General features: G+C 42.4%; 1 protein-coding gene across 7 annotated transcripts; it reads left to right on the top strand.

The window, feature by feature from the left end:
* Positions 1–111: 111 nt before the first annotated feature.
* Positions 112–19,028, top strand: elf2b (E74-like factor 2b (ets domain transcription factor)). Of its 7 annotated transcripts, none has more exons than XM_085355179.1 (10): positions 112–415; positions 6,840–6,960; positions 7,065–7,314; positions 14,688–14,801; positions 14,921–15,109; positions 15,422–15,517; positions 15,926–16,121; positions 16,384–16,785; positions 16,870–17,047; positions 17,196–19,028. In XM_085355179.1, the coding sequence occupies exons 2-10, from the start codon at positions 6,886–6,888 to the stop codon at positions 17,760–17,762; spliced, it is 2,067 nt and encodes a 688-aa protein (XP_085211305.1). In that variant the 5' UTR covers positions 112–415; positions 6,840–6,885; the 3' UTR covers positions 17,763–19,028. The 7 variants fall into 7 exon arrangements, with proteins under 7 accessions (XP_085211305.1, XP_085211307.1, XP_085211308.1 ...); XM_085355181.1 differs by having other exon boundaries at positions 15,929–16,121; XM_085355182.1 differs by having other exon boundaries at positions 15,422–15,508.
* Positions 19,029–19,378: the final 350 nt, after the last annotated feature.

Here is a 19,378-nt window from a genome sequence, read left to right on the forward strand (position 1 = left end):
ATGACTCTTTAATTGTTGGTGGGCTGGGATTGTTTATGATACGGCGTGACGTCACTAGTGTCACTTGCCTGAACAAGCAGAGAGTAAACTGACTGAGCCAGTCTCCATGAGCCTCTGCAGACTCGACCGACCGTTTCGCAGCTCACTCACGGACCCGCATTTACACCCCAGAATCGCGGATAACTTGATTCTGGTCGGCTGGGAGGATCCGGGAGGTCTCCTCCTCCCTCTCCTCACCATGAAGGCGACCAGCTAACGCTAGCCGAGCAGTGTCCGCTAACAGCGGGACTCCTCCGGGCTGACAGTTTACAGCAGCGGCGGGTTCAGAGGAGGAGGAGGAGGAGGAGGTTAGCACCCAGCTAACCACACACTGCTGCCTGTGAGCCGATCAGGAGCTGAAAGGAAGGATTAGACGGTGAGTGAGCTCTGTAGCAGCGTTAGCCACATGGTTTGTTGTTATCCTCTGTTTACTTGCTTTTCTTTCATTGCTAACTTAGCTAGCTAGCGTTAGCGAAGTTAATGCTCCACATTCAGTTTCTGCTCGGGGCTCTCAAAGAGATTTGGGCGTTACATGCTGAATTGAGTAGACTATTAGTTCAGGGAGGTATCATTTCAATAACAGATTCCCTCCTGTGGGCTGCTCTTTATGTCCAACATAGTCTTTGACTCCAGGTTAGGGTGAGCAGGTGTCCCAGTTTGTATGGGACTGCACAGCACCTTCAGCCTTAGTCCAGTTGACATGTTTAAGTTATTGTGTTACAATGAGAGAATAATTGATAGACACCAGCGTAAACCCCCCAACTTTAGCAAGAGTCATTTATATGTATGAGAAGCTGTAAAAATTGGATAAAAAATTAAATGCAGTATATTTATAACTTTTATAGATCTACACACCAACACGTTGTCTTTATGAGGTTTTAATTTGCTTTCGGAAAGGCATCAGACAATAACACAAAATACAGCAGCTGTTTGTTTTTAAAGTTATATACGCTGTTGACATCAGTAATTTCTTTGACATTTAGTTTGTCGGGATCTGGTAACTACTGCATGCATGTAACATATAAACCTGTGTTGACAGAATAGTGTCAACACAGGTGAGTGTTGAGAGGCAGATTTGCATTATGATGTTATAACAGGTGTTGTGGTCAGAAGTAGGTCATTGTTGCTCATGTATTTATTCTTTTCCCCCCTCATTTCCTGTTAGAAAATGTGATTAGCTGAAAATGGAAAGATTTCCTCTACACGCTGTAATGCATTTTGCCATCAATGTTGTTAATTAATTTTATGTAGGCCCTACAAATATCCTGAATAGGAAATGTAATGACACAACTAAGTGGTGGGGGAGGGCTTGCTGGGGGGGAAGAGAGTATTGCTTTACAATACTTAAATAAATAAATACGATAATATAAAATATTATAATAATAAACACTTGTTGCAGATTTTCTTAAATCTTTGTCGCACATCATTTTTCTGCAACAGTTCTTGGACAGATGGGACAAAAATGAAACCAACACTAAAACCTCATTGCAGTTGTGAAGCATGGTGGAGGCAGCATCATGGTTTCAGAGATCTGTCTTGTGAGTGAATGAGTAGATAAATTAACCTTGTGATGATTGAACAAACTGTGTAGAAAAATAGCCAATATAATAGTGTGCATTATAAGGTTGATTTATGTGTGGCTTATATGGGATTTATTTATTTATTTTAAATGTCTCTCTGGCCTGATTCAGCACGTGCCCCCCTGCTGGTGCATGTATCAGCTTAACGTCCTGATGTTAATCTGAGACTCTGAGGAATGACCTGCGAAGGGTTAAAGATATCCCGACTGTTCTTAGGGCTCCTGAGATGATCTGAGATCATTTGTATGGGTAATTATTACATTAGTATTAACAAAGAGTTCACACTCTTTCTCGCAGTTGTGTGCGTTGGTGTGTGGAGGTATTTACAGTTTGATTGTGTGGGGCAAAGGACCTATTTAAATGCTGCAGGCTGGGAGTGTCCACTCTTTGTGCTCGTTCATCATTAACCAGACACCATGTCCTGCAGTGCGAGTCAACAGTTGAACTGTGTGGTCTGAAGGTTTCACAAATGTTCTCCACTGCAAACATGGACCCTGGGTCCAAGGGGTTGGTTGCCACAGAAGATGATGTATGATGGGATACAAGAGAGGTGTGCAAGTTTAAATCACAAAAGGTTGCACTTGTTGTGTGTGTCTTTATATTTTGGGCTTGTGTGACTGTGGCCGAAATTATGCTCATTATTATTTAATGTTATAACTTGATTTTTGGGACATCGTGCACTTGCTCTTGCTCCTTACTACACTTGAAACCAAAGTGTTTCCAAAGAGATGAAGTCATTTTACTTCATCTGAAGCTCCAACAGCCTGTAGAGGGAGTGAATTTGGGGTTTCAGAGAAGAGTGAAAATGCTTCAGCCTAAAGAAACAAGAGTGACAGCATAAAAGGAACAATTTTCATCTGAATTATTATGTTCTTATAGTTGTTCAAAGCCATATATATGTAGCTGATGAGTTTTCTGAATCACATGCATTATTCAATTTGCACAGAGGATACAAATAAACAATGCATTTCTAAACTGCTAATTCCATCTCATTTATACATTGTATTGTGATAAATATCTCTGTAATAATTGTGTCATTTAATCCTTCTAATATTCATAAAAGGCAGTTTTAAGTAGTTTTAAAATGAAAGTTGAAACAAGTTAAACTTGAGTTAAATATTTGATTAGTCTGTCAGAAATTCAGATGAATTATTTATTTATTTTTATCTGTTTTTATGTGTTATTTTTTTTTTATTGAGTTGGCCTCATTCACTACATTGAGTCACTGGACTCTACTCTGTTTGTGCAGGTTGGAGACTTTTGGAGTGTTTTTAATGGATTGTCTGACTGATATTATAGTTTGATGTGACGTATAGATCATCTGAGAAGCTTGTCTTTAGTTCTTTTTAGTTGGCAAATAATTAACCTGTGTGTGTGTGTGTGTGTGTGTGTGTGTGTTGCACCTGCATGTTAGAGTTTGACATGATAAATTACAGTCTAGCTTCAAAATGCAGCCTCCAGAACTATTAGGCGATATCATAATGTCTACATACGTCTCTTATCTTTCATGTTCATAATGATATGAACGATAGTCCTGGAACTGCATTATGATCTGGTAGAATAACACCAGCACGGAGATATCAGATACTTCATATGCAGCAGAGGTCGACCAAGGACTCGGCTGTTAATGGCATTTTCCCCCATGAAGCGTGGTACTTAAACTCTCCACCATCAATACGCAAACTGACTACTTGAATAACTGACATCCAGAAGTTAAAGGTTCAGCATAGCTGATTTACTTCACACCATTTTGGCAGTGCTGGCTTGTGTATTGTAAAGCAAACTAAAAATTAAATGTATAATCAGTAACTTAATGGCTGTTTAATTCTTTATATAAGCGGAGTGTATTTTTCTTTTGTGTGCCTGTATGAATGGAGTCGGGTGGGTGTCAAGTAAATCCTGAGGTCATACTTGCTGTGTATGTGCTTGTTCTGTCATCTGTGTGTGTTTGGCGAAGGCCAGCAGGGCAGGGCACAAGGCATGGCGTTGTATCGTGACCAGCAGCCCCAGTTACTTGGAACAAAAGGGCTGTTGTTGAGAGATCATGTGACTGTGTGTGTTCCACCCTTGTCATGTGATGTGAGCTCAGGGCAGGGTCTGAGAAGTGCTGAGTCGCTCTGAGAGGTTCCTTCCACCCAGGGAGCAGGCAGAAAATGAGCATGCACACAGGGAGAGGAGAGTGCTGGTCGGGTGGATGGATGTCAGGACAGAGAGGAATACGGAGACATCTTCAGAGACGCAGAGAGATTCAGAATAACTTCTGTTGCTTTCTCATTTCTACAGCAAGAAAACATCACATCCTTCTTTCACTCTCCTCGATTCTCTTTTTCTCGATTTCAGTAAAGATGCAACGCAGCATTTCGCATCGGCTCTGCGGCGAGGCAAGTTTATTCTAGTTTTCTTTTTAGTTCATTGAGATTGAGTGGTGGTGGTGGTGGGATGGCTTACCTGATGTCACAATGGCTGCTTAACCTCACAAAATCTGGAGACTTCGCTTACTGTGAACCCAGAACAACATTTGTAATTAAATTTAGCTGCTACTCTTCTCTCATCCTGGCAATCGGTTATGAAGTTAAAGGTGGGTTTCGCACACATGCAGAGGAAATGCAGACCGGCGCAAACATTTCCCATTCCTGGAATACCAGCATGACTAACTGCCTTTTTACTCATTTATGTTTGAGCTGAGAAGTGAGACACAGCCGCGTGTCGTGTAGCAGGTCCTGTAATACTTGTTTGAATCAGTGCAACCGGCCTGAGAGAGCCGGCTCTTAACAGATCTCTTTTGTGTGTATGTGTGTGTGCATGTAATCAACCCACTGTGGAACTGGCCCTGCAACCTACATATTCAATACCACTGCAGATTGTTTAGTTGAGTAGGTGAAAGGGCTTTTGCCGGTCTGTGTCGTCATATTAGTGAAAACCTACAGTACACTTTCCACACGCAGGAGTCTGTACTTTGACACTCAGTCGCTTTCTGATGGACAGAGTGAGATAACTTGGATAGTTTACAAAAACCCTGTGTGTCACAATCGCTGACTTCTCCATGAGCTTGCATAATAACGTCTGACGGTTTGAGCGGAGTAGTGAAACACAGAGAAACACACACACACACCTATATTTGGTTACCCTGTTTCTGTGTCAGAGAGCAGGAGGCATGAAACCTCAAACCTGAAAAGGTACAGTGTCTCTAACGTCTCACTTTAAGCGCACTGAAAATTTTATGATTTTATTACAGATAAAGCAAACAGTTATGATAACGCCAAAAGGCCATTAAAAAGTATTCCAGTACAGAATACAGTGCGGTCGCTCAGTCATTTTAGCTGCTAAGTAGCCGGATTGCTTGAGAGTAAAGGAAGGTTTACTCATCTTTACTTTCAGAATGGAAACCTGCAGTGTCTTGATTTCTGGAGGCTCTACACTAAATGTCCGTCTTTGAGAGGGGTCACATGATTGCCAAACATGTCTGTGAGGATAACGTAGCCCTTACAGCTCTGCCAATTAGTGTCTGCCATATGATGCTGAATAATTGAGCAGAGGACTTCTACTGAGCTGATAGCATTCTGGTTTCAGTAGCCGAGGGAACACCGGCACAGCATGGCTCATCCATTATACAGCACTTGGAGTAACCGGCCATGTCCTAGTGTCCTGAAACACACTGTGGAGCGCGTTTTGTGGTCAGCTTGGTGCACCAGGGTGGGTATAAAACTATAAAATACTAGCAGTGGCCAGTGGTACCCCTCAGCCTCCTAGTAGATGCACCTATGGTATGAATCGCTTCGTTCTCGGATTCACAAACTTGGGTGTCCAGGCTGTGTGCCCACCTGGCCGTCAGGGTGACGACAATACCACCTTAGCCTTTTATGGCTGAGGAGCAAAAAGCCCTGGACCATGCATGAATCCCATGTCTTGTGTGTTGTAGTTAATGACCTGCTCAGTTTGTGTCTTCTTTGATATTGAAAATAGAGTGTAGTGCATGCTTCAGACAAACCTTTTTCTATAAAATATATCTGCAATAAGCTATATTTGCATTAAAATCCTATAATTATCTTAAAATCCTGTCCATGGTGGCTTTCCTTTCTTGCATAGAACATTAGTAAACATGTATTGAAATGCATAGTTACTTACTTCTGAAAGTTTTTGAGAAACCGCTTCAAGTGCTTTGTTTCCTATTTCAACATCTTCTTTTAATATTCCAGCAATGAAGTGGTGACTTCTTTAATTTTTCTGATTTCAACAACTATCAGCTGCCATGAGTCGAGCTCTCTTCAGAAGAGATTTTGTTTTTGTATTGTGAGCATCAAGTATTGTAACAGTTTATATCATGTTAAAAAGCAAGAAAAACCATAATGCGGACTGTTCTCCACACAGTGGATTTTCTAGTCCTGCACGTGCAGTTGCATACACAGTGTAAAAGCCCTGCAGGTTGGTTACTACTGTTACCCAGACATAGTTTGTTAGCCAGACCAAGTAATGCTTTCACTGCAGAGCATATGAAAGCCCAGTTTAATTCATTTCTTACACTTTTTAGTGTATTTAGAGTTAAAACCCTTTCAAGTACATGGAGGAAGTTTGAAAGGGTTTCTGTGTCTATGCTTGGTGAACTATGATTGTTTTAGGGAGGGTTGGAGGTGAGATACTTTGATGCTTTTAGTTTTACTTTTACTGAGAAGTTGAGTTTTGTTTTGTTTTTTTAAATTTTATTTTCTGTTTGACATACCTTTCTTTCCTTACTTTCCATTTGACAACATCAGACCACACCAACCCTTTAAACAGTGGGCAGTTAAAGATTTAAATGACTTCCTGCTGTTGTGTTCATGTTTGTATATGTTTTGGCCCAGCAGTGCAGCTCTGACGGGAAAGCGAGGGCCCTGTGGTTCCACCTTGTCTTGATCTTCCACTGGACACTGTGCATGTGTTTCAGGGGGTGGATTTGGCTTGTTGTCAGCTCATTTCTTCCTGTTACAGCAGAAAGGCACTTCCTGTAGGCTAAAGCCAGAAGGGTGGAGATGAGCGAGATGAGATTGCTCCCTTTAATGAGAGCTTGGCCTGTAGTTTGGACAAAGGAGGAAGGTGTGGCAAGGAGCTGGCCAGTTTACTTCTGTTTTGTAATGATTTGTACTCTGATTTTCACAGCTTTGGGAGCTTTTTAGTGAGACTGGTGTGTGGACTTTTTGTGTTAATGAAGTTTTTGTTTTTGTTGCCTCTTCTATTTTTTTCCAGCCCACCAGGCAGAGCAGCTGTGGCAAATTGCAGACGAGCATGAGTCATGACCTCAGTGGTGCTGGTTGACACTGGTGGGACAGTGGTGGAGTATGTCACAGCTGACGAGGACCCAGAGCAGGTGCGGCAGACACAGACAAACTCATTTCAAACTTACTCTTTCAGTTAGAAAAATCTTTTTATGACAGTTTCTCTTTTTTTATTCTCCTTGCCGACTTTCTCCAGGAGGAGGGAGAGTGTGAGGTGGACTTGGAGCTGGAGGGAGAGGTGGAGGGTGAGTGTGAAGCCGAGGAGGCCTATGAAGAGGAAAAGGAGGAGGCTCAGGACTACCCAGCAGTCATAGTGGAAGAGATTCCTAGTGCCAGCCTGGCTGAGGAGCAGAATTACTCAGCCCAAGTGTTGTTGTATGGTGATGAGGCCTATATCATGCAGGAAGTGGGAAACGAACAGGAAGTGGAGACGGATCGGGACCCAGGTGAGGCAAAAATGTTTTGTGTTACTAAAAGTGTGCCACGGTCTTTATGTTATTGCATCAGTCAGATTTTGAATAGTCTTTCCAGTTAAAACAGCATAAAATCAGATTTTTTGGAGAGGTTATTTTATTGCCTCAAAGGCAATCAGAATGATTTTTAAAACTGCACGTGATTGTATTTAAAAAAAGTTAGTTACAAGAACCTCGATAACACTTAACTCAGGCCATCAGCTTAACAAAAGACACCAACTAAATCACTGAGCAACATCTGTGCTGTACTTAAAAAATGTCCTTTAAAGTTCAACATAGCCAGACTTTCTTTGTGCTAGCTGGATGAGTAAATCCTTAAACCTCGGTCAGAGATGACTAATATTATGATGGTGAATATCAACTTTCTGTTAACTCAGGCTTTCTGCTTCAGGTGTTGTTTCATGCATCATTTCACTCTTCGTTAGCACAAAACTGACCAACTAATCAAATCAGGAATACGGGTGATAAGGATCAATAAAGAATATTTTTAAGAAGTCAGAAATCAACACTCGTGCTACAGATAAAGCAAGAGAGTAAAACTGCAGAAAATTAGTAATCGTGTGAATTCATTCCTTAACTGTATTTAGGGGTGCAAATTAGAGCTCTGAATCTTTAAACTATATTTAAACTATTTAAAGGTTACTCGGTGCATTCAGGCCCTTACTCTTGAATTCCTGTGATTACAGCAGGGCTTCCCTTGTATCTGTCACTATTCAACTCCCAGTACTTCTTTGGTGATGGGAGTCAGCACACTGGGAGTGCACTGCCACCTTGTGGGTGTTGTTGTGTAGTTGAATTTTCTGTTTTATGAGGTTTTATCCCGTATTTACTGGCTAATAATTAGATTTTGCCATATTGGTGATACCCGCCGTCCAGTCCAGTGCTGTTTTCAGTAATTTGGAACATATTTAAAGGTCAGAGAGATGGAGGTTTCAATTTTCTTTCTAAGAACTTTAAGTTGCAGCATGTAATTAAAATTCTCAACAAAAATCAACTTTTCTTCAGTGAAATATAATAGTTTTGATCATAAGAAAAAGTTGCTAAGTTTCAGGATCTTCTCTCACTTAAACACCTCAAAATAAAGTGGAACAAATAATCAACTGAAAATGTGTACACGCACCTTTACCTGACACATTTTACCGTACCAAACAAAAGCAGGGGCAGCAGATTTAAGTAACAAAAGTATGTTTCCAGTAGTGAAAGCTTTGGACTGTTCGCTGCTCGTATCGAGGCCGCTGGCGTATGGCTGGATGTGAACTGTGAATAGCTTTAGCGTTAGCCACTTTGCCTTTCTTAGCTTCTGTAAAATGTCCATGTTCAGCTGGGTGAAGGAGGTTTAAGTGTTTGTTGTTTCCCCTCCTCACAGTTTACTTAAACAAACTTTGTGTCTTCACTTACAGTGAAAAGCTTTCATACTAACAAGATATCAGTGCGTGTTTGTGTGCCGCTGTGCACATGTCCTGCGTGCATGAAATAGACCAGCTCATAACTGGACATATGTGAGACTGACCGGCCGGTGACCTCCCCGAACAGAGAACATTGGAAATTTTGATTCTGGTCCTTAGACAGTCAATCTGTGCGTCTCTATTAAAGATGATAGAAAAAGTGTATTTTTAAAAAAAAGAATAATTTAGAAGAATAATTTAATAATGAAAAAATGTTATCATAATAATTTTATAAATAAAAGTCTGTCCCTCTGCTCATATTTGTTTTAAAGATGCGGTTACATGTTTGAACACACTTTTTTTTGTGTGTGTTATGTGGAAAAAAGACACGGTCCACAGAATAGTGGCTCTCAGTAAGAAACCTGTTGAGTTCACATTTAAGATGATGCATTGAAGACATGTAAGAGGCAGTCTGATATAATTAATAAACCGGGAAAACTTTTGCCAGCTACACAAAAAATACCTGATGTAGTAAATCTGATGATGTAGTAAACTCATATATGCAAATTATTCTTTCTTTCTTTTTTCCCCTTCATTTGCTCAGAAGGTTTTCTTGCAATTGTTTCATGGCTCAGACTTTAGTTTGGTTAGATTACCAAGTGCACAAAACAGGAGAGGCATTTCCTCAAGGTGTAGAAAATGATTAATGAACTCACCGCACACTTGGTTTGGGGGTCACTGGTGGAGCGCAGAATATCCTCAACACAATTCCATTTGTTTTGCAGTTTTTCAGTGACATCCTCCTTTAAAATGAGCCGTGCCCGCCTTTAAATGATTTATTTTTAATCCCAAAGAGACACAAATACTTTTCAAAGCCTGACTTGCATAGGTGTCCTCCTACCACACTAGGTGTTAGTGCAGTAGTTCATGTGTGAGTATTTAACCTTTGCTTTACCAAACTCCATGTCTCAATTTTACTTAAGTTGTAAAGTATGTGATTTAAAATGAACTCCCACAAAGATAATAGATTTATTAAATTGCAGCGTTTCAATCCAGCTCACCTTCATACACACGTGTGTAAATAGGCCTGGAGCTCCATGCTTGAAATCAGGCTTTGAAGCTTGTACAAGAAGAGAAAGACATCCAATCAATTTAGACATACAGGTTTTTCGATCAGGTGAATACTTCATACTTTTTGCTTCATGTGTAGCATCATCATCAGGTAGTTTATTTCTCTTAGTCGTCTCAGAAACCACTGAATCACAATTAAGCTCACTGACATTCATCAATAAATAAGTTTTAACATAATTGTATAAATATAAGATGTTAAGTCGCAACATATGGCAGATTTGATCTTCTTTATTTTTCCACTAGCTCTTTTAAGTTGACAAATCCTAATTTAGTTTGCATAAGTTCATTATTTTAATCCTCACAAAGCAAGTTTATTTCTTATTAAGCCACATTCCCTTGTGTATATATTGTATTTCAGTTCAAAATGCTGTCATATATTTAAAAACAGTGCTGCTCTGCCCTCCTGTGGCATTGTTATGTGCCATGACCTGTAAGCACATGCATGAATATGTATCTATATGTATTACAGATAGTCAAAGTTAAGTTAGTAAAATGGTAATATGACAAAATAAATAAAACAATGATAAATACTTTCCAGCTCCAGGGGCGTAATTTCCGGGGGGGTTAGGGGGGTTATGACCCCCCCATAATCAGACCTAAACAATATAACCCCCCCCCCCCCCCCCCCAATAAAATTATGAATTATCTTGCATAAATAGGCTGTTGATTTTCTTTACTCATTTCAGTTATCACCAGCAAAATAGTTGCATGTTTAATCATCTGGGAATTTACCCAGATTTATTTATTTATTTAGACAGAGATCTTGACTGACCCCCCCCCCCCCCCCCTCATGTATCTCATGTAAGATACATGAGAAACGTTGCTTAAATATTTATATAACATATATCAGTAGCAGAACTTTACTGGTCACCAAAATAATACTTATTTAATTGTATTTTATTAGACCTTTAAAGCATTTTTTTTAAGTGCTGGGTCTTATACTGACATGCTTTTTTAAGAGACTCACAGTAAAAATCCGTGTCAGTTTGCTTCAGCGATGTGAAAACGGTGAGCTTATTTTAAAAAACGGTGCAGCTTTTATTTGACGTGCTAACTACGCAAGAAGGGGAGGTCGACGGAAGGATTTCCTGTGTTGGTGGCGGATGGGTACCTTTGCTGGCGCTGTGACGCGTCGCGTTCAATACGAAGAGATTTCCCATTAGCGGCGGAGTGATCTGAACTAGTAGCTTCCCATACAATTCAGTGAGGAGTCAATGTGAATCTGCAGCGAGGGGGAAAACATGGCGACTTCGCAGCATGAGGGGCACGCAAACCAACTCGATCTACTCATCAGAGCCGGTAACGTAATTTTTCGCACTCGCGGCTTCGATCTGAGCTGCGCGCGGTTGTTGTTTTTAAGTGCGTCCGCTGCGCCGCCGTCCGCTGAGAAGAAGTGCGGTGAAGTAATGGAGGGCAATCAGGAAGTGATCACCTTGGTTAGCAACCTGCATGGCGTCGCCACACGGTTTAATCGGAGCCGGTTTATAAGGAGGGAAACTTCAGTTGGATGCGGTGGTGTGTACAGGTGGAGAGTTACGTGCATGAGTGGTGTTTTGCACGCGGGAGGAGTTTTTTCTGCCCTCCGCGTGGTGTAGAATAACGGTCTGCAGCTCGGCTGCACAACCAGGAAGTGTGGAGATGTTGTCTTTCCTACGTCTTTGCCACGCTGTCTGAGTCGGAAGGACATGTGGGTTTATTTTTACCAGCATCAACGACGCGTGCACAGTTAAATATTCCCTGTGATCGTTTTTATGGCCGTTTGTTTTGGTGTTTGACTGCGGCTGGCTTCGGGTCAGTTTAGCCTGAATAATCTGCAGGCTGATCCTTGATTAGCAGCTCCGGGGAGTGAGGTGCCGTCCTGTGTCATGTTTGTGGATTAATGTGTGATCGGCTCACGGTGGCACCCTCTGGGTCTCGGGTTTTGGTGTGTGTGCTTGTTTGTTTCACGGTTTCCGTTACCGTCCTGTGGAGCCGCTGTGCAGGCGCGTGGGACGGCCTGGCTCACGCGCTTTCTTCCTTGTAGCCGTTTGTTGTTGGCTTCAGCTTTCCAGCTACAAACTCTCTTCACCTGCGTGTTTCCTGATTTTGAATAACGGGCTTTTATCGCTTAAACGCCGTGTTTGTTTCCGCCTCTGTTTAATTTTAATGTCAAAGTATTTTTTTCTAATATTTCGATGGCGGAAGCATTGTTTATGTGAGGGGGCGGGGCGTGTGTTTGATTGACTCGTCCGTTAGTCCTGTAGTGCGCGCGCTGCTTCCGAACGTAAGCAGCAGTCCAATCAGATGCGTCTGGGGGCAGGCTCTTGAACTGAGCGACAGCCAATAGGAGGCAAAGCGAGTGTTGAGTGACAGGAGGATTTGTGTGCCTCTTCGAGGAGAACTGGAGGGAACTGGTGAGGAGTGTAAACACGGAAGTCATCACGGGCAGCACTACTTTTTGTCGGACTTGCTGCTGTTCTTGGCCCCGTTACCGAGCTGTAAATGTGAATGAGAGATTTTCCCAACTTTATATATTGTAATTTTGCTTACACTTAAATAATTATTCTAATAAACTGAACAATTTTGCAATTTTTATTGGATAATCAGACATGAGTTATAACCCTGATAATTCAGATTTTGACATGTTGGTCAGGCACATCTGCAGCTGTTTGAACTCAACCCTTTCGGTGGCCTTACTGCAGCACCTCTGCTTACTTTCAAGGGCGACTCTGCAGGCCACAGGACCTCTGCAGTGTGTCCTGTTTGCTTGTGAATGAGTGGGACAGCCTAAATATAGCCTATTTCTGTCCTCGACACAGTGCCCATTGCCTCAGCAAGATAGCCAAACATGGATAGGGCAGGGTGTAATGGGATCTTGTGTTTCCCACCGGTGATTGACAACGACAGCAGGTGCTCCTGGGTGCCTTCTCAGAGCTCCCTCAGACAGGTCCACGTACAGTTTCCCTGACAGCGGCTGTATCCTGTTTTTGAATAAAACAGGAGGGCTGCTCACGTCTGAGTGGGTCAATAGTTTGATTGTTAACATATTGAATTAAACACCCAGCTTTGCAGGAAGTGAGTTTGGGCTTTATATGCAAGAAAATTGAGTTTTTCCTTCATGTAAAAAATTGGTCCTCAGAGAGGTTTAGATCTTCAACTAAAGAAAAATCACCAGATTTAAAAACAAAAACAAAAAATTCTGTGAGCAGGTTTTAGTTTACCCAGGCTTCTGTTTTTGCTTAACAAACAGCCATAATTATTGGGAAATTGCGTATAAGTCAACACAAGTATTTTGTCTGCTCATGCTAAATTGTGTAGACAAAAAATTTTGCTTAATTATGGGAAGCCAAAACGTTTTAATACAATATATACGTGACAATTAAATGTAAATGTAAGTGACGAATGTTTCTAGTTTTAATTTATGTGGGAAGAGTGAATAAGACAAACATTTCAAAGGGGAAATCATACATGCCAAAAAAACCTATGAAGAGGAGAAAAAAATATATAAAAGGGGTGAAAGAATTGAAATTAAAACATTTTTGGGTGTCTACTTTGTATGTGGTCTTTGTGCTGACAGTGTGAGTTCATTGAGTTCATAATGTCTGATCTTAGTATCCTTCAGTAATTCATCCAAATGACTAAATTATATATCATAAACAAAACATTGAATAATCACATTAATTATTGTAAAACAGTGCAAAATTTGTGCTGTTCAAGCTTAAGATGGTCCCTATTTGCATATAGATAGAAATACACCTTTTTGATGTCACTATATTGCAGCATTGTATTGTACTGTACTGTGACACCATAATGATCCAGCAGGTAGGGAGTGAACTGGAAATCGAGTACTGTGCATAAGTCTTGAGTCACATGTTATTTCTTTACATGTTGGTTACAAGACTTGGGAATTCTTACAGTGGTTTTGAGCAGTAGTTGGTTAATGAAGGTCTTACAAAGTTTTTGTTTGGACATTTGCTGCTTTTTTACTTATTTTCAGTCCAGTACTTGTACCTGACCATTTTGTCGAAGTATTCAACCCTGAACTATGAATCAGGCAAGCATAAAAAAAGTCCCCTAACCAATGGATGAACACATAACAGCTTAGAACAAATTTTAAATTGCATCGTTACACGCATTATTACAAGCAACCTGTTGGAAAAACACATCATTTTCCACATTTCTTTAAACAAATCTGAGTAAAATAGAACAGTTTGACAGGCATAAAATTATATTTTTGCATCAAAAAGACGATTCCCAAAGAGCTCTTAGCTGAAATTAGCATGTGTGATGTGCAAAATCTGAGAAAAAAAAGATGTATGAGGCCTAAAAACTATCTGCAGCAGATGAACAGTATCTGAAGATCTGTGGTTAAGAAACATGGGGGGGGAAAAATCAGCATAAATTATGATAAGTGTGTATGGAAGCTATCAGGAGCGAGGCACAACAGTATCTACAGCCATCTGTAGAACACAGTGGAGGCTCTGTCATGGTTTGAAGCTGCATTTCAGGCAAAATTGGTGAAATTATGAACTCAGAATGTCAAAATACTTGTATTGCAATACTGGTGGTTTCCTTTAGGGGGGTGCCAGATGTTTGTTTGTCCAGGAGAACCCCCACTTTAGGATTGCTGCTGTTCTCCACTCTGCAGACGGAAGCTAGAAGGCAATCTCAGTTATTTAAAACTCATTAACGTATCATATCTGTTTAGATTAAAAATGTCTTAATATTTTCCTTCAAATGTAAAAGAAGTAGATTGATGAGATCTCATGCTTAATAAAGAAGAAAAACACTAACTGTTAAAAGTCCAGGCGAGTGTTTGCTGACTGTTTTCGTGTCTTCTGTTTGTCGCAGTGGAGGCTTCTGTTCACGGCACCAATGTCCACTGCTCTGACAAAACAATTGAGGCTGCAGAGGCTCTGCTACGCATGGATTCGCCCTCCAGCCTCAAAGAAGACCACAGCCCAGGTAACACACACACAGATACACTGTTAGTGGACCACCGCTCAGGTTTATATGCTCAGTTAGCATAACTGCTGGCCAGTCTAGTAGATCCTCATCGACCCTGTGATGATTCCTCTGTGCAGAAGCGTTCCTTCCACAAAGTGGAGCGACACAAGACTTCCTCCACGCTGCCATGCGGCCTGACATGATCACAGAGTCCGAGGTGGAGATATCAACAGAGGAATGTTGTGAGGAGGAGGATGAGGATATGGCTACGGTTATGGACGATCCGGAGCCAGAACCCGACCACGAGCCAGTCAGAAAGAAGCGAGGTAGACTTAAAAGAGCTGGAAGTTAACTTATCTGTTATGTGGAGGAAGCCAGAGCCCAAAATGTTAATTTGATATCTTTAACTTTCTGGGGGCTTGTTAAACTTTGGGGAAAAAGGAAAATATTCAGTGTTTCAAGCCAAGATTTAAATGCAAAACATCTGGAAGCACTGATGCCAAGTTGTAAATCCAAAACCAGAACCTTGTAATTATGCTCAGTGACTTTATCCAAGAGCACCATCTAGTGGTCAATTTATCCGAGGGGGTCACACCTCGGTCTCACAACTGACTTCTTTCAAATGTTTCCCTTCCCAGCTGGACGGAAGCCGAAGACGCATCAGTCAGCCATTTCCAACGGCTCACCGGACGTCGGCATCAAGAAGAAACCAAGAGAAGGAAAAGGTATCCGAGGTATCCATTTTAGCTCTTCCACACAAAAAAATGCTGCTTTCTGGTTAACATAGACAGAAATTCACCGTGCCTGCAGCTGTCGGAAACTCGTACTTTTATTTCATGAATCAGTCAACATGCTTTAAACATTAATATGACCTTTCAGTTAGCTTTTCTCCTTCATGAACTAGACTTTGGTTCAGTTTTATTTATACAGTGCTCAGTGCTTAACTCTCAGCAGCAGTCACCTCAGAATGCTTTGTACAGCCAGGTGAAGACTGAGTCATGTTACAGAGAAAACCTCAACGTTTCATGTTTTTAAGTTCGGTTTCCTCATTTGAAGAATAATTGTGGAGCATTTTTACAAAGCAGTCCAGCAGCGCTGCATAAATACACTGAGTACAGATGTTAATTATCTTTGATTTCCAGCAGGGAGCACCACCTACCTTTGGGAATTCCTGCTGGACCTCCTCCAGGACAAAAACACCTGTCCCAGATACATAAAGTGGACCCAGAGGGAGAAGGGCATCTTCAAGCTGGTTGACTCAAAGGCCGTGTCCAAGCTGTGGGGCAAGCACAAGAACAAACCAGACATGAACTATGAGACGATGGGGCGGGCACTCAGGTAGGCTGTCCCTATCTGGGATTATAATCGGATGTGTTACATTTTTGAAAGAAACAAAGTATATTACATCTTTATGATCCAATAAACACTTTAAATTTGGCAGCGATAAAGGCAACAGTAGAGGTTTGATAAACAAAAATAGCTCCGTCTCTTTAGGATTACCTTGCTAGACTTCACAGAGGCTGATTTCCAGTCCTCTGCTGACATTTCATTTTTATTTTCTTTGAAAGCAGCATCTTATGTTCTGATGCCTTTTCTTCAGATATTACTACCAGCGCGGCATCCTCGCCAAGGTGGAGGGCCAGCGGCTGGTTTACCAGTTCAAAGAGATGCCCAAAAACATTGTCATCATTGACGACGATAAGGCGGAGATTCCTGCTCCAGAGGACCTGATCGGCTCGGACACAGCGGCGTCCTACGAGCGCGTGCCTCCGCCGTCAGACATGCTGCTCCACGCCACCGAGCTGTCATCCTCCAAGAAGCCCAACATCTTGCGGGGCGCTAACAAAACCAACGTCGTCCACACTCCAGTGGCCACAGGCAGCAAGCCAGCAGCAGGAGGAGCGGTGACGGCGGGAAGAATAGTGACGGTCTCAGTGGCGTCGGACGGGAACCAGAAACAGCAGTCCCACGCGGCAATCATCCCGAACGCCACAGGGGCGAGGTGAGGCCCCTGCACGCAGATGTTCACTATGTGGCGTCTTTGCTCATGCGGATCTTTACCCTTCTGACTCTGTCTCTCCTGCAGGACGGTCCGGGTGGCTATGCAGGTGCCAGTAGTCATGACAACATCACTGGGTCAGAAGATCTCCACAGTCGCCATGCAGCAGCCCGCGGGAACAACAGCAGCAGCCGGCCAAACCACTCTGCTCACCAACACCTCGGCTATCGGCGCCGCTGCCGGAAACGCCAACTCCCAGCAGAAGGTGTGCAAAATCAAAAATCGAAAATGATGCAAAACCAAGTTTAGAAATGTGTTTATAACTCTGAGTAATTAAGTTTGTTTTGGTGATGAAACAGTTGAGTCACTGCGCAGCACTGAAAAGATGAACTGATGATGCTTCTTTTCATCAGGTCGTGATCCAGACCATCCCCACCATGGTGCCAGCCACTGCGGAGAACGGAGACAAGATCACTGTCCAGCTCGCCAAGATCATCACCATCCCAGCCCACCAGCTGGCTCAGTGTCAGATCCAGACCTCCACGGGCACAAACAAGCCCGGTGTCGGGGCCTCGCCGGCGGGCATCAGCCTCCTCGGGAGCCCCCTGACTGTCCGCGCCCTCACGCCCGTCAACGTCGCGCCGGGAACGCAAGTGATGAGACTCACCGTGCCGACGCAGGCGCAGCAACAGACTCTGGTGGTTTCGCAGCCGGGCAGCGGGGCGGGCGTGGTGACGGTGTCTGCGGCCAACCAGGCGGTGGCGGCGCAGCCTCGTATCATTAGCGGTGTCATCAATGGCTCAGAGCTGGTCATAGGAGGTGGAGCGGTGGAGAAGCTGAAGGCCGCCGGCGTCCAGGTACAGGCCATGCAGGTGCCGATCCAGCAGAATCAGGCGAATCCAAAAATGGCCCAGAGCGTCAAATCGGAGCCAATGGACTCGGCCGACGTGGCGATGAAGACAGAAGAGCCCGAGTGTTGAAATGCGTCCGTGTCTCCTCTGCCAGAGCGTGCTCGTTTGTACATTTCTGAAGTCATTTCTACTTTTCTTCGTAATAACCAGCAGCAGTCTGTGAGACTTTAAAGACGCCCAGAAGTCTCTTCCCCCCCCCCCCCCCAACCTTTTTTTTTGTGCGTGTCTTTTCTTCCTGAGCCCGTCTTCACATCTTCCATGTTGCTGCCTAGAACTAATCCGGACTGTCTCAGAGCTGCACAGAAACCTCTCCAACATAGGAAAACAGACTTGAAGGAAAGGGATGTGTTGGGAAAAGGGACCAACTTTTGATCACTACAGTTTATGCTTTGGAAATCTTTCACCGTCACTGACTTGAAATCTGGGGAAAAAAGCGAAACACTACAAATGAAAGCAAATAATCAAAAAGCAAAATGTGAACCGTCACATTCAAGAGGACCCGGAGGATGGGGCTGGGGTGTAATGCAGCTTTTGTAGAGACAAACGTTAAAACCAGCAATTAGTTTTTTTTATTAATATTATTATGATATCACTGTGCCGATCAAGTGTAGGTGGTGCTATGAGAGTGAGAGGAAGAGGCGTTCCCACGAGGAGCGATATCAGACAGAACACGGTCATGTATGTACATAAATATAAATATGTCTGCTATACAGTTTACGGAGCTAATGTTAACAGAACAGCCTTAGATTTTAATTTTCTTCTTCATGTGATGTCTGAACGGTAAGCTGTTGTTTTGTTTTCTTTGTGTTTTGATACCTTGTACCAAGCACAGTATTATTGAAACTAGGGAAACTAATTTTTCTTTCTACTGGTTCTTCCGCCTCCATTTGGCTGTTTTAACGCTCACACAGGTTGAATCTGACAGGCCAGACTGCTCACAGCACATCTGAGGATGTGGCTAGAAAGGATCTTGGCTGCTCCTTTTTCTTTTAATTTTGGAACATTTTTGTGACCCTGCAGTCAGGCTGCATGCAAAAAAACGCGACTGAGCCGATGCATGCTGCCACATCTGAAAATAGGAATGTCTGTAGAAGCAAGAAAGAAATTAATCAAGTTTATGCAAAGATGGCTCACTGTGGATCCCAGGTCACTTTACTTCCAGCTTAAAACGAGGCTCCTGCATTTCATTTTTTTTAATCTGAAAAGAGGGAAGAAGAAGAAGAGACAGAGAAGTTTGTGTTCAGACTGAACTGTTTGTATATTCAACATTTGAAGTATATTCTATTTTGTTGTACTCTTGTTTCAAAGTGTATTAAAGTAGATTTTACTGAAATATAAAGACATTTGAAACCTGACGGCTGTCCCTGCATCACTTATTTATTTTTTTGTTCATTTATGTTGGAGCTGGGAGATTTAGAGTTTGGGTTTAAATGATTATGAAACAAGATAATCAGGATAAAATAGGTAACGCTGTTCTTTTACAGAGCAGTTTTCCCTCCCGTCTACTCAGTTTAGCTCAGCTCAAGCTAAAGATGGCAGAGAGACTTTGTACAGAGAGTCAAACTGTTCACAGAGGCTGCTGTCTGTTGTTTTTTCGTTTAATCAAGAAGTGAGGCACTCAAATGTCTCAGGCAGGCGGCGTTAATCTTGTTTTTCAGTAGTGTGAGAAACCGGAGCTCCCCGAG

Source organism: Diplotaxodon limnothrissa, linkage group LG6 (assembly GCF_057381915.1).
Source record: "Diplotaxodon limnothrissa isolate DT_005_m linkage group LG6, D_limnothrissa_male_GT1.1, whole genome shotgun sequence".
Taxonomy (NCBI): domain Eukaryota; kingdom Metazoa; phylum Chordata; class Actinopteri; order Cichliformes; family Cichlidae; genus Diplotaxodon; species Diplotaxodon limnothrissa.

What these genes read in the sequence shown, in the direction of transcription:
- elf2b (XM_085355179.1), top strand. Translation starts at nt 6,886, where the DNA reads ATGACCTCAGTGGTGCTGGTTGACACTGGTGGGACAGTGGTGGAGTAT. An exon ending in CTGACGAGGACCCAGAGCAG is followed by an intron (nt 6,961 to 7,064) that starts GTGCGGCAGACA and finishes GACTTTCTCCAG; the next exon opens with GAGGAGGGAGAGTGTGAGGT. An exon ending in CAAAGAAGACCACAGCCCAG is followed by an intron (nt 14,802 to 14,920) that starts GTAACACACACA and finishes TCCTCTGTGCAG; the next exon opens with AAGCGTTCCTTCCACAAAGT.